The sequence below is a fragment of the Wasmannia auropunctata genome, unplaced genomic scaffold, assembly GCF_000956235.1.
Source record: "Wasmannia auropunctata unplaced genomic scaffold, wasmannia.A_1.0 LD336095.1, whole genome shotgun sequence".
NCBI lineage: Eukaryota > Metazoa > Arthropoda > Insecta > Hymenoptera > Formicidae > Wasmannia > Wasmannia auropunctata.
In genome coordinates, this window is record NW_012026795.1 from 3,392,035 (window position 1) to 3,404,397 (window position 12,363).

At 32.8% G+C, this 12,363-nt stretch overlaps 3 protein-coding genes across 9 annotated transcripts in view; 1 reads left to right on the top strand and 2 right to left on the bottom strand.

The window, feature by feature from the left end:
* The window catches only part of LOC105462811, a 91,075-nt gene extending 88,515 nt beyond the window's left edge, over positions 1–2,560 (bottom strand). Inside the window, exons 1-3 of the mRNA XM_011709661.1 lie at positions 2,515–2,560; positions 2,094–2,362; positions 1,228–1,392 (exon numbers count right to left, since the gene is read on the bottom strand). Of these exons, the coding sequence (XP_011707963.1) occupies positions 1,228–1,392; positions 2,094–2,362; positions 2,515–2,560 (480 nt within the window). The remainder of the gene's footprint in view (positions 1–1,227; positions 1,393–2,093; positions 2,363–2,514) is intronic.
* LOC105462736 (MATH and LRR domain-containing protein PFE0570w-like) lies at positions 2,320–7,326 on the top strand. 4 transcript variants are annotated; one of them, XM_011709565.1, is made up of 8 exons: positions 2,320–2,435; positions 2,841–3,287; positions 3,348–4,720; positions 4,812–5,803; positions 6,125–6,238; positions 6,489–6,639; positions 6,853–7,059; positions 7,253–7,326. In XM_011709565.1, exons 2-8 carry the CDS (start codon positions 2,860–2,862, stop codon positions 7,276–7,278), a joined length of 3,291 nt encoding a protein of 1,096 aa, XP_011707867.1. In that variant the 5' UTR covers positions 2,320–2,435; positions 2,841–2,859; the 3' UTR covers positions 7,279–7,326. The 4 variants fall into 4 exon arrangements, with proteins under 4 accessions (XP_011707867.1, XP_011707863.1, XP_011707864.1 ...); XM_011709561.1 differs by having other exon boundaries at positions 2,841–4,720; XM_011709562.1 differs by having other exon boundaries at positions 2,320–2,401; positions 2,841–4,720.
* A 739-nt stretch (positions 7,327–8,065) lies between these two features.
* Positions 8,066–12,363, bottom strand: part of LOC105462739 (insulin-degrading enzyme) — an 8,086-nt gene continuing 3,788 nt past the window's right edge. For all 4 annotated transcript variants that reach the window (XM_011709569.1, XM_011709570.1, XM_011709572.1 and 1 more), the window contains exons 5-14: positions 12,039–12,287; positions 11,530–11,919; positions 10,982–11,091; positions 10,516–10,660; positions 10,091–10,201; positions 9,898–10,018; positions 9,568–9,774; positions 9,075–9,367; positions 8,674–8,883; positions 8,066–8,528 (exon numbers count right to left, since the gene is read on the bottom strand). In XM_011709569.1, the coding sequence (XP_011707871.1) occupies positions 8,295–8,528; positions 8,674–8,883; positions 9,075–9,367; positions 9,568–9,774; positions 9,898–10,018; positions 10,091–10,201; positions 10,516–10,660; positions 10,982–11,091; positions 11,530–11,919; positions 12,039–12,287 (2,070 nt within the window). In that variant the 3' untranslated portion in view covers positions 8,066–8,294. The remainder of the gene's footprint in view (positions 8,529–8,673; positions 8,884–9,074; positions 9,368–9,567; positions 9,775–9,897; positions 10,019–10,090; positions 10,202–10,515; positions 10,661–10,981; positions 11,092–11,529; positions 11,920–12,038; positions 12,288–12,363) is intronic.

The window sequence follows — 12,363 nt, forward strand, 5'->3', positions numbered from 1 at the left end:
GGGATGACTCAGTAGGGTGGGAGAGGATGCTTATATACAAGCAGAAGCACACGCATTACTTCAGTCTAATACTGGCAGATCTAGTGAAGAGCGAAAAGGAAGGGCTAAGAGAAATGGAGGAATCGATTTAGAACAAAAAGTAAGTAATAATTGAGAATAAGGAAAAAGAGATAGGACTATAAGAAAATTTATCGTAGGATATAAACGAAATGTTCAGGCTGTGTAAAATTGTGATTTGGCTGTTATTAGAGGTTTTATTTTTTCGGCTGGAATTATGAGGAGCGGATATGCGGTTATATTTATATCCGATCGCGGGATCGATTTATGAATCAGTCTTTTAAGTGCGATTAAATTAAAATTTTATTACAATATATAAATCGTACACGAGAAAAATACGTCCGCTCGCGACTCAGCGTCTTCTAGCCGAAATATTATATTTCGTTATCTCGTCGGTCGCCCGATCTGTTTCCGACAACCTTCAGTGTCTCACAATATTTAAGCGAAAGCCTTTAAATTGTTAGTCATTGATAATGCCTTTTCTTTTTCGGCACTTATAGACTGTAATAATTTTTGCGATTTCGGTTTATAAAGTCATTCGGCGCGTTCGGGTTTGCCAAATTATTTACACAATAAGTTAAAGTGTGTACAATTAAAGATTGATACTTCGAATTCTTATATAAGATGTTCGAAATGAATTACATTGTTAACAGTACTTATGATATCACGTCGTGACAGAATATAAACGGCTGCAATCCAATTGTAAGATACTTTATAACGCGGAGAAGAATAATAAAGTGTGCGCGGTATACACTATACGGGGTGGTTCACGAAATCGAACAGTAGTGAGAAATATGAATAGAACATGTAGAACAGAATAACCTTTGATAAATTTGACAAGTTTTTTTGTAATGAATACCGAAAGCTATCGTTTGTCATAGTTATTTTATGTTGAGTATTATTTTGTAGTATTTTCGTGTAATAGTTAAATTGCAAATTTTTATAATAAAACAAAATTTACATAAGGTATTTTTGCTGACTGTAAGAATTTAACACAAACAAATTTCATGTACAATAAATATCAATCTACGTTTTCTTTCTACATGTTTTTTTAGGAAGATATCATTTTCTTCTAGATGGTAAAATAGATCATTTAACTTGACCCTGGGCGAACTGGAGCGCATAAAAATTAAAAAATATCGTAGAGAAATTCCAAACGCTATCACTTACCTTAGCGTCGCAATGATCGTCCAGCCAATACCTTGCCCAGCAATTCCCTCTCGTCGCCACGATGCCTTTCGGGAACGATGGGGATAACGAGATGATCCTTCCGCTTATCCTCTCGTGAGTCTCCAACGGGGATGATTTGCTGCTGACGTCCGGCTTGCGGCGATCCTGCGATCGCAAAAATCCTCAATTACGTCCTTGTAGTGCGATCATCGATCGATCGGGTACTGAATTCAACATTCCCGATATTCCTCTCACGCGTGAGTCGCGCGATACACTTGCAAATAACGAACGCGGACGTATAGCGAACGCGACGACGGCAACTTCGCACCGATGCCCGAGCCATCGCACGACATGGAAGATTCACACGCCAAAATCGATTCTCCTCACGAAACTTGCCATCGCGCGTTTATGCATTATCGATTGTTCTATTCTTCAACACTAAATTTGAGATATTTTCGAAAACGTGCCGTGCGTGCTACAAATTTTTGTACGAGCGGAAAAATCGTAGAGCGACGCGGCGGCTAACTTAACGACGACGCGCGACGCCCCGCGAACTCGATGCGGCGCGAAGGGTCATTTATGCACGCGTAAAATCTAAAAATTATTAAAAAAAAACAACTTGCTATGCGCACTCGTACACTGAACTTCTCGCTGCCTCTCCAACGTCAAATTCGCTGCCATCGGCATTCCCTTCGAGCGCGAATTTAAATTTCTAAATCAAAGAGCTGACGCGGGAAACGACGCGGCGACATTCCTCGCACTGATCTTCGTCGCTATGCCGCGTCGAGAATTGCTCGTACGAGGAACGGTTCATCTAGCATCTTACAGTTTAAATTATACTTTACGTCGATAGTTTACGTGGATACCTTCTCGGGATGTGCTCTCGCTACAAGCGCGACATGATTTTTCGATACGAAAGGATCGGCGAAACGCGGAGCAGCGCGGAGCCGACCGGAGCTGCTTCGAAACGACGCGACTCTAAGATGGCGACTGCGCGATGTGCGCCACACGACGGATTTGCCGCGAAGCGCGAGTCCATCCGGCGCGTCGATAAAAATCCGCCGTCGGTAAAATCCGTCGTCAGAATACAAAATGTAATTCTCTTCAATGCCGTACGTGCCGATCAGCGTCAATCCTTTAAATTGAATTTGAGAGAGAAGTGCCGCTTTTTCAGGTTAGAAAATCTATTGTTTTTCAATCTTTCGAAGGTAATTATCTTAGAAAATTACAATCAGTTATTTCTCACGGAGTCCGCCTCTTGAAGGAACATGCTGTAGCGTCTCTCACTCGAAACTGTCATTTCGTTATTGCCGAGAGAAACGTTACTCCGCATTACTCTCACGTGTTCGCGGTCGGCACGGTTGATTTTCTAACCTCACACGTTACCTTTTTCATTAGTTGTAAAATATTGGAAAGCCCTTGATAATCAGTTATAGAATATTGGAAGCACCCAAGATCAAAAATTTAACAAACTACTTTCGCAGTATCGTAGTGACAATTTTAATTATCCCTTTGACGCTTACTAAAACGAAGACACGCCGCAGCAGTGAGTTTCCTCCGAATGAGCGAAGGAGTCTGTATTTGTTTCAACACTTGCCGTTTTGTGCTTTTAGAAGGAAATATTAAAGCGCCATGTGTTCTCACGAGAGCGTCACGTGGGAGAAGACGGACAATTCTGTTGCGGACAGAATGACGGAGAAGTCCCTGATACACAGATTCAGACCGTCGCGAGTGTTGCGACGAAGGACGAAGGTGCTCAACGCCGAGATGAAGAAGCGTCGCGGCATGAAGGATTACAGGCACTACGTCGAACTGAAGACCAATGTTCTGCGAAGTTTACCGGACGACGCCGACACCGAGGACAGTAGTGGTCTCACCGATGGCGACTACGATATCATATACAGCTCCCCGTCGAAACAGACCAGATATACGACTAGAAATTCCGAGAAGTACTGCGCCGTTTTTACCAGCGAAGATGACTGCAAAAGTTGTAAGAGCCAGCAGAAGAAGAAAAGCCGAGGCAAGTCGAGTACAGGGAGAAGAGTAGAGAGGACAAAGAGATCACTGCGATCGAATGCCGCAGTGTCCGAGACAGGGAGAAGAGTAGAGAGGACAAAGAGATCACTGCGATCGAATGCCGCAGTGTCCGAGACATGTATTGATACAGGTTGGCAAGAAGTTAGAAAGAGAACCAGCGGTGCATCACGTTCGTGTAAACGACTGTATACAAGAATCGCGGATAACGAAGGAGATTTGCAGGATAATGATCTCAAGGCTCGATCTAGTAAGCAATCTCATTCTCCACGATTCGATTCTCAAAACAGTACGGCGTCTAGTATAGCTACAGCTGGAAATGAATACGTGAGACAGGATCGCAGAGATTCCGTTGCAATGAATGAATTAAGTTCCAAAGATAATACGAGATTCAAGAAAACAAAACGTGTAAGTTTTTCAGATATAAGCGATGAAAGAAAGAATCGAAAGAATCAAAGTCCAACAAGTAATGAATCGAATACTAAATTTGATTCACCAGGCTCACATTATCAGTCGTCTCTGTCTCAATCGAAATGTTTAGAAAACAATATTGATTCTAACAATGAGCTCAATTCCCTCGTTGAATCGAAAACTAACAACAGTAACAGTAAATTAACAACAATAATTGACGAAAGTTTGATAAACGCGAAGAATTATGATAAGACGTGTGTTAGTCGCAAACCAGAATTGTTAAAAAATGTTAGAAGAAACTTGGCATCCGCGCTAGAAGAGGCCGACTCTATGAATAATGATAAGGATGTTAAAACAGATAAATATGTAGAAAATGAATTGAACTGTGATCAGTTGCTTCCAGATATCACAGATTTTCGACATAGTACACCGTTACCAGTAACGAAAACACGAATTGATATACGTGAGATGAAGGATTCGTCACCAGATCAGCAAAAAGACTCGGGAATTGATGAAGATTCGCAAGACAGATTTGTCAAGAACAAAAAATCTAATAAGGTTTCAATGAATCAGAATACGGAAGAAAATGCCGCGGAGAGAATGCCCATTTCTTCTCCGCAACCGAAGAAGACTGACGAATTGGTCGAAACAACGGAAGATTGTAAAGAGATTGCAAAGGACACACATTTGAGATTTAATAATGATATCTCAGGAGAACAAGTTGTCGAAGAAGAAAAGAAACATTCTGAAGAAGAACAAATGAAAAATTCCTCCCAATTAAATCCAACTGATACGAACACAATTGAGGAAAATGAGAAAGATGAACAATTTGTAACAGCAGAACATTCAAATGACATTCAAAAACAGCAATTGTTATCTCCTAAGCAAGATTGTGTGGAAAAAGCTCATTCGGAACATTGCAATCTTATTCAAGAGAAGGAAGATAATGGAAAAATAAAGAAGCCTGCTGAGAAGGAAGAATTATCTTCTCAATTAAATAAGATGGATAATACAGAGGTCGATGTGGTTTCTTCAATTAATGACGAAGGTAAGATTATTTTGTAAAAACTCAGAAATTGTTTTCTCCTAAGAAAAATCGTATATAAAAAATACATATTTAAAATTTTACAATGTTTCAGGGAAACAAGATAGCGAGGAAGAAGAGTCTGAAAAAGAAATAAAGAATTTCCGTCAATTAAGTTCGAGTGGCAATATCACAGAGATTTATTCGACAAACGAAGATCAAACGGATTTTGTGAAATCAAAAAACTCGTGCGATATTCAAAATCAGCAAGTGCTATCGCCTAAGGAAAATCACATAGAAGATGTACATAATATTTTAGAAGATAATGGACAAGCAAATGAAAAGAAAGAAGAAAAGAATTTTCCCCAATTAAATGATATTGATAAGGACGTAAAAAAGCAGCAATTACCTAAAGTTACATGTACTGAAGTTTTCAATAAAAAATATAAGATAATAGACAAGAAGGATAATGATATCGAGAGTAATAATGAAAAAATTAATAATATTAATGATAATACAGACATCAGCAATAAAGACACTCCTGTAAAAAAGAATACATTAATACATTGCCCAGATGCCATCGATCACAGTACCGATAATTGGCAAGAAGCGACAATAAGTGAAGAGATTGACACACCAACGGCATTAGAAACTGATAATGAAGAGGATAATGTGAATTATATGTCGCCTCAAACTAAAAAGCGGCTTGAGCAGCAAGCGAGATTGAATTTAGTTGTGAGCGATTCCAGTGAAAGCGACGACGAATATGTTACCACCAAAACTTCGCGAATACGCTTTGACAATTCAGGTATGAGCCATTGTAGTGATAATGATGATGTCGGAAGCCAGGAAAGCTTAACCGAAAGCCTTCTGCTAAGAGTTTCCGAAAGTAACATTTCGTGTAATACTGAGGAATCTGTTAATCAATTTCGAAGAGACAGACCAGCTTCTTTGTTAGATAAAGAGAATATGTGTATTAATCAGAAAAAAGAAACAAATGTTGAATCTGAGACAAGACGTGAATCTGTACATGAACAAAGGACACAATCATCAACCGAATGTTCGAACGCACATCTTAATATATCTTGCCAGTATAGACCTCGCAATGTAAGTAACTCAAATCGCAATATTAAAATTATTCTTATCTTGAAATGTTTTAACAGAAAAAAATCATATATGACTTCTTTTCTTTTTCTTTTTATACATTGAAATATATTTTTTTGCACACAGCAAGATAGAATAAATTTTGGAATTTATTTATTTAGAATAATTTAAAAAATGAATTAAAGCTATCAACAAAAAGATTGACATATTTTGCATTAATTGATGCTCACAAATATGAATGAAATTTGTATGGGCATTAATTTATATATAATAATATTCGGAGACTTATGTATAATTGTTATATATGACTTATCTTTTTTTTAGATACAACAATTAGTCGAAGATCAAGAGTTAGTTATAGAAACGATGCCAACAAGTTTCACATTAGCCGATCTTTCTGACAATGAAGAAGCTTTCATCATGAACGTTCCAAGCAAGGTATATTTTTTTATTTTTCATAAAATGTATACTTGTATACTTTTTAAAAATGAGAATGTATTGGCTTATAATAAATAAGTGTTAATGGCAAACATTTATTGCAGATTTCTAATTTTAATATAAATTTTCTATTAATTTGCGAAAATAAATTCGAATGATTGAAACAATTGATCAGTGATCACGTATATAATTATGCAAATCTGTTCAAAAGTTTTTTTAGATCAAAATTAATTCAATTATTTTTTTATAGGTAGTACAAAGTAATTTACAAGGCCAACCGTTGACATTAAAAGAGAAATCGATAAAATTCAATAAAAGTAAATACAGAATCGTGTGCAAAGAAGTGGGTACAACTTCTTGCATTTTTGCTACTGGCAAAAAACGAAAGCCTTACAAGCTAAGTAAGTAATTTTCTTCTTTTTGACAAATGTTAGTGGGAATATTACGTTTCGTATATTTAATTATAGAATAAAAGTTTATATATATAGAAAAATAAGTTTTATTTTTCACGAAGCGCAATATTTTATTTTGTATATCTTTTATGCGGTGTATGAGAAATTTTCTTGTAACTGATTTTGTAGTAAATATTTAAAAAAAATTATTTTATTTTGTAGTAAATATTAAAGAAATCAGTACTATAACCGTACGAGAAAAATTGCCACAAGATTCGAGAAAGTCAAATGTATCAAATACTTACGATACTGTTTCTTCTGTGCCAAAATCTATAAAAAACTACCGACAAAAAATTCAAGACAAAAGAAATTCAAAAATGTTGAAAGTCTCAAATTATAGACAGAAGCGCAAACGAAGAGAAAGTTCAGGTAAATCAATTATTATTAATTATTACAAAATACTAATATTTAAATATCATTATATAATTATTTTCTTATTCTAAAGAAATTATACAGCTAATCAAGTTTATTTTTATAATCGTTTGTTTTTTTAAATAAAGAATAATAATTAATTAGAAAAAAGTAAGGAAACTTCATTGATATAATTGCAATGTTCTTTCAGATTCTGAAACTGGATGTCAACGGTGAGGAAACGATTAAAAGTTATAAGTATTTTTATAAATTACAAATATCAAAGAAAAAAAGATACTTAAAACGATTTATTTAATGGAAAAGAAAAAATATTTATTATATTCAATTTGTGAATATAATAACTAATATCATTTATATTTAGTTGTACATAATGAACATTTCATTTTGTAAACGAGATGACTAGAGATAAGATATAAATATGAAAGATTTATTTATAACTGATATTATCTCACATCTATCATTTATATTATCATTTACTTATAGATTTATAAGGCATTTATATGTTGTATAAAAATAAAAAATTTTTGCAAATTACATACTTACATATATTAGAAGAATATTAAAATGTTTTATTATAACTATAAATAACTCTAATTATTTAAAAACAAGGAGTATGTAGTTAAAAATACTTTTACGTGTTTTACATGTGATTTTTGCCGAATATTTAATTACAAAATCGCGAATAAATTTTTTTATGATTACAATTAATAATTCCGTTATCTAAAATATTTATTATAAAAAAATACGAAAGGAAGAAAAATAAGATCAAAAAGATATGTATTATATTTAATTTATAAATTTGCAATATAAGCAATTTTACATTAAATTAAGCGTTTACATATAAATCATCATATTTAATAGTAAATTTTGTAAGTTCAAAAATAATTTTAAGCGATAAATACTAATTTTTCAGATATCGAGACCTAATTGAGAATCTATAATTATTTCTAGTTAATTAATCTAATTTCTTTTACTTTAAAAGATGTATAAAATGATCACAAAATTTTGTTAATTAAAATAGTGTATTAAATTGCCTAATATAAAATCGTCTTTTAACAATAAATTGTAGCATATATGTCGTGACTTATAAATTCCATGCATGTGCTAAATTTTATAAATATTAAGTACGCTAGCAAGTGATTTATTAATTTCTATAAAATGCGTTAAGTTTTTTTTTCTCAAATTATGCATATGATCAAATTCATTCAATTCACTATTATTTTATCATTTTTTCACAATTTAGAAGAGCGTATGCCCTTTCTGAGAAAATATTTTTCGAATGGTTGTAATAGAGGATATAAAGTTTGACTATTTTTAAATGACATGATATCGTCGATCTTCTTTACTTCATCGATTGATGAATCGGCAAAGTTTTCGATTATGTGGTTATCAAACGAATTATTTTCCGTTGCCGTAGATACCACATGTATTGACAATTTATGTCGAGCTGTACTATGTACATGTTTCTAAAAAAATTATATATTAGATATTAATTTTTCAAGTATCATTTTTTTGAAAATTATACCTCATAAAGTCTATATTGTCCTATTTTTTTCATGATAAAACATTTTCCTGAATGATATATTCTGCATGTTGAAATAAAATAATTACCTTATAAAAACTAAGTAACTGCTGCCGCGTTATCGTCTTTAAGTAAGCTACTTCAATATTTACTCGATCAAAGTTATATTGCTGGCCAATAATCTCATTCCAGTATAAGGCGCACCGAGCACTTAGCTTTTTTGGTTTCTCCAAACGTAATGTAGCTAGAGCTTTTTTGTAATCCTCAAATTGCTCTTCTGACATGGTAGATAAATAATCCTGAAATGTAATTATAGCAATGTTAATTTTAATAGAAATATAGCCTCATATTTTTTATCACAGTAAATCATAAAATGACATTTATTTGATCACAATATTATAAGATATTGTGAGCAGTTTAAAAAAAGAAAATATGATTTCATTAATCAATGTATTAATATAAATTATTATACAAGTTCTTATACACTTACCAGCATGGAATCTATAAATGAATCGATTCGTCTTTCGACATATCGTGGGTGTTTATCACTTTGCACTAAGACTCGCAAGCCTTGCGCTTCAGATGTTCTACGTACTCCGCTAAATACTATATAGCCTAATTGCTCCTTAGTTCTCAAAGTATTGAAGCAAGGTTCCGAAATAATTTGTGCTAAGAGCTCTAAGAGCATATTTGACTCCGTTGATTGCAAATCAGTTGGATAGTATATCATTGTACAAGAACTTTTATGAAATTTATTTTCCGTTTCAAATAGAAACTGACAACCTGTGATGAACATTAAAATGTATTTTCATATTTTATCTTTATTTCCATAATAATCCTAGCATCAATATGAACTGTCAGAAGACAGAAACGATAAAATTTTTTATGTTAAAACTACGTCTCTTAATATGAATTAAAACCCTTTAAGCATATTAATTTTTTCAAATTATTATAACTGAGATTTGATCATGTTATACGCTTACCATCTTCTAGTTTAATTTCACGATACAATAGTAATTGCTTTTGTAACAAGGGTAGTATGTGAGGCACTAAAGTTGTCAACCTATTCTCAATTAGTTTAACTAGATCTGTAGCTTCCGTTACAGATACATTGCCATGTATTAAGCATTCTACATGCACCTTACTGAGTAATTGTGGTATAAATCGCTGGAGTCTGTCGGCAGTTAGATCTATATAATATAGAAATATTAATTACACGTCATCAATAAATGCTAAAGATTGGAAAAGTTTTAAGAAGAAAAAGAAAATTATTAATAAAATATAATTATGAAACAATACTCTTCTACACTTACGAGCAGTAGCTTCCAGTAATTCTTCCTTGAGCCAAACTTGCTCTTCCAAGAGGACTATATGATAGTAGACAGCATGATGATATGGCTGTTCAGCAGCGAAATTTTTCAAGTTCCTGATATACTGTGCAAAAGTGATTTTATATAAATACGCTGCTTAACTAAATTAAAGACTGATTGCATTTATTGTACGTACATTTTCCTTTAGGATTTCAAATCTCTTTGGATCTACATGAAAAGTTATCATTCGGTTCATGATTTTTTCCAACAGCACACGTAGCTTATTGTCGTAACCACCTATACCAAGCTAGAAAAACAATTGGTCTTCCTTTTGAATTATGAATGCTTTTTTTAATAAAACATAAGATTATAAATGCTTATTTATAAAACAATGAATAAAACATTATAGAAATATAATTGAGAGTAAGAAATTATAAATAAGAAAAAATCAGATTTCTTATACATATACATACATATATATAATAGCATTTATTTTTTAAATATTACTTATATTAACAACAAATTGAATAACAATTTAATGATAATTCAAATAATATCTAACTGTATGTAAATAATATGCAATATTTTATTGCTTATTTTATCATATGTATATATACTCACAGTTATTCCATATTTAGAATTAGAAAAGTCCCATTGTAAACCAGCTAACTCAGCAGCATATGCATATTCGTTAATAGAATCACGAAACAGCTGAACAAACATATGGGTCAAATTGCAACTAAGAGGATCCATATAGGCATACGGGCTATAAATTAAACAAACAATGTATATTAAGAGAAAATGTTTTCTTTCCGTTATAAAAGATAAGATTATAATATTATTTCAATTGTTTATTTTTTAAATATAATAATATAATTCCAAAGATAATCAGTTTGTTAACTTTCAAAGTATGTATATTAATATCTACTAATTTGATTATATCGTGTATTAATAATTTAAATTATTTCATTATTGCAATTTGTATAAGTTGCCCGGAATATCTCAAAAACCTTATTTAAAAATATTTCGATTTTGCATATTCGATTAGAACAGCGATGTATTTCTTATAATCACACTTAACACATACCTGATAAAATCGAACATCATCCTTGCCATCGGCACAAGATATTCATCATCCTTTTTAAACCAAAGTCTTACAAGCGGTGTATCCTCCAAAATAATAGGAAACTTTTCTACCTATAAAATTTCTGCTGTTAATATGTATAATAACACAGAATATATAATAAACACAGAATGAGATCAAAATCGATAATAAGGCAAAGAACAATTCCAAGTGCACAAACAAGTTAAAATACAAATTTCTGCATTACTTTTCTCATTTGTATTACGATCGCTTGGTTTTGTTTTGTATAAATTAATCCTTAAACATTTACATATATTTTTATACAGTTAGTGCAGCAAAATATATTCAAAATGCATTTTATAATATTTATTATTGCATCAAAAATTATATATGTATAAAATACAGAATTTATTTTAAGCTACATTAACATTCGATTCTATTTCAAATCAAATTTTATAATTTTACGAGGATTTTGATTTGATTATTGCCAAGTGACCAAAGATTAATCGCTCAAGGATTAATATTATAGAATAAGATAAAATTTTAATTACATTATTGTGTGGCTTGATATCAAACGCAGTCGCTATAAATTCATTCTTGGGAGGCAATTTCAGGTCTGTGTTGTAACCAGCGACGTTCCACATGTCCATTGTTTCTTCAGATACCTTCTCTTTCTTATATTTAGTGCCATACCAACTTTCGGATTCATTAACTATATCTTCATACGCTTTTGCGACGGCGTGAATCCTTATATTTTTCGGCGATAAATATGTCATTATTTCGTCGATCAAATCCGGTCGCCACTCACTCAAAATATGTTCCGCGCACAAAACTTCGTTCATGGGATATTCGTGCAGGGCTTGAACCGTAGAATACACATATGTACGAGGCGACGACTTCTCCTTGAAACGAAAATTCGTACTTGCAATATCTCGGTATTCCTGCAAATACAAAATCGTGTTACTCTATATGTAACAATATTGAAATGCAGAATGTCCGGTAAATTGCAATTATTACAATTTATCGGGCACTCTATGTAAAATTATATTTCATCAATTACATCGTAGATCCATTCGATCGGGCCTTTCATCTTAAGCATATTGATGTACTGAAACACCAGCTGAACAATATCTTCAATATGCTTAATACCTTCTTCGGTCAGATCGACAAGAATACTAAAGAAACTGAAGCCTTTGGCGCCACGGCGTTTTCCAGATACCAGCGAGTTACACCAACTCCTGGCCTTCAAAGCTGACAATAGTGAGCCCTCTCCTTCATGTCCAAGCAAATGAGAAACGTAACGCGTAGGCTATGTCAACAAGTTAGCATATAAATATAAGTGTCAAATAAAATATCATAATTACATATAATTAAAAATGACAATA

Bases quoted from the DNA above. Each gene is read 5' to 3' on its own strand.
- LOC105462736 (XM_011709561.1), top strand. From the start codon at position 2,860: ATGTGTTCTCACGAGAGCGTCACGTGGGAGAAGACGGACAATTCTGTT. The intron at 4,721-4,811 runs GTAAGATTATTT...ACAATGTTTCAG, and splicing joins TTCTTCAATTAATGACGAAG to GGAAACAAGATAGCGAGGAA. The intron at 6,239-6,488 runs GTATATTTTTTT...ATTTTTTTATAG, and splicing joins TCATGAACGTTCCAAGCAAG to GTAGTACAAAGTAATTTACA.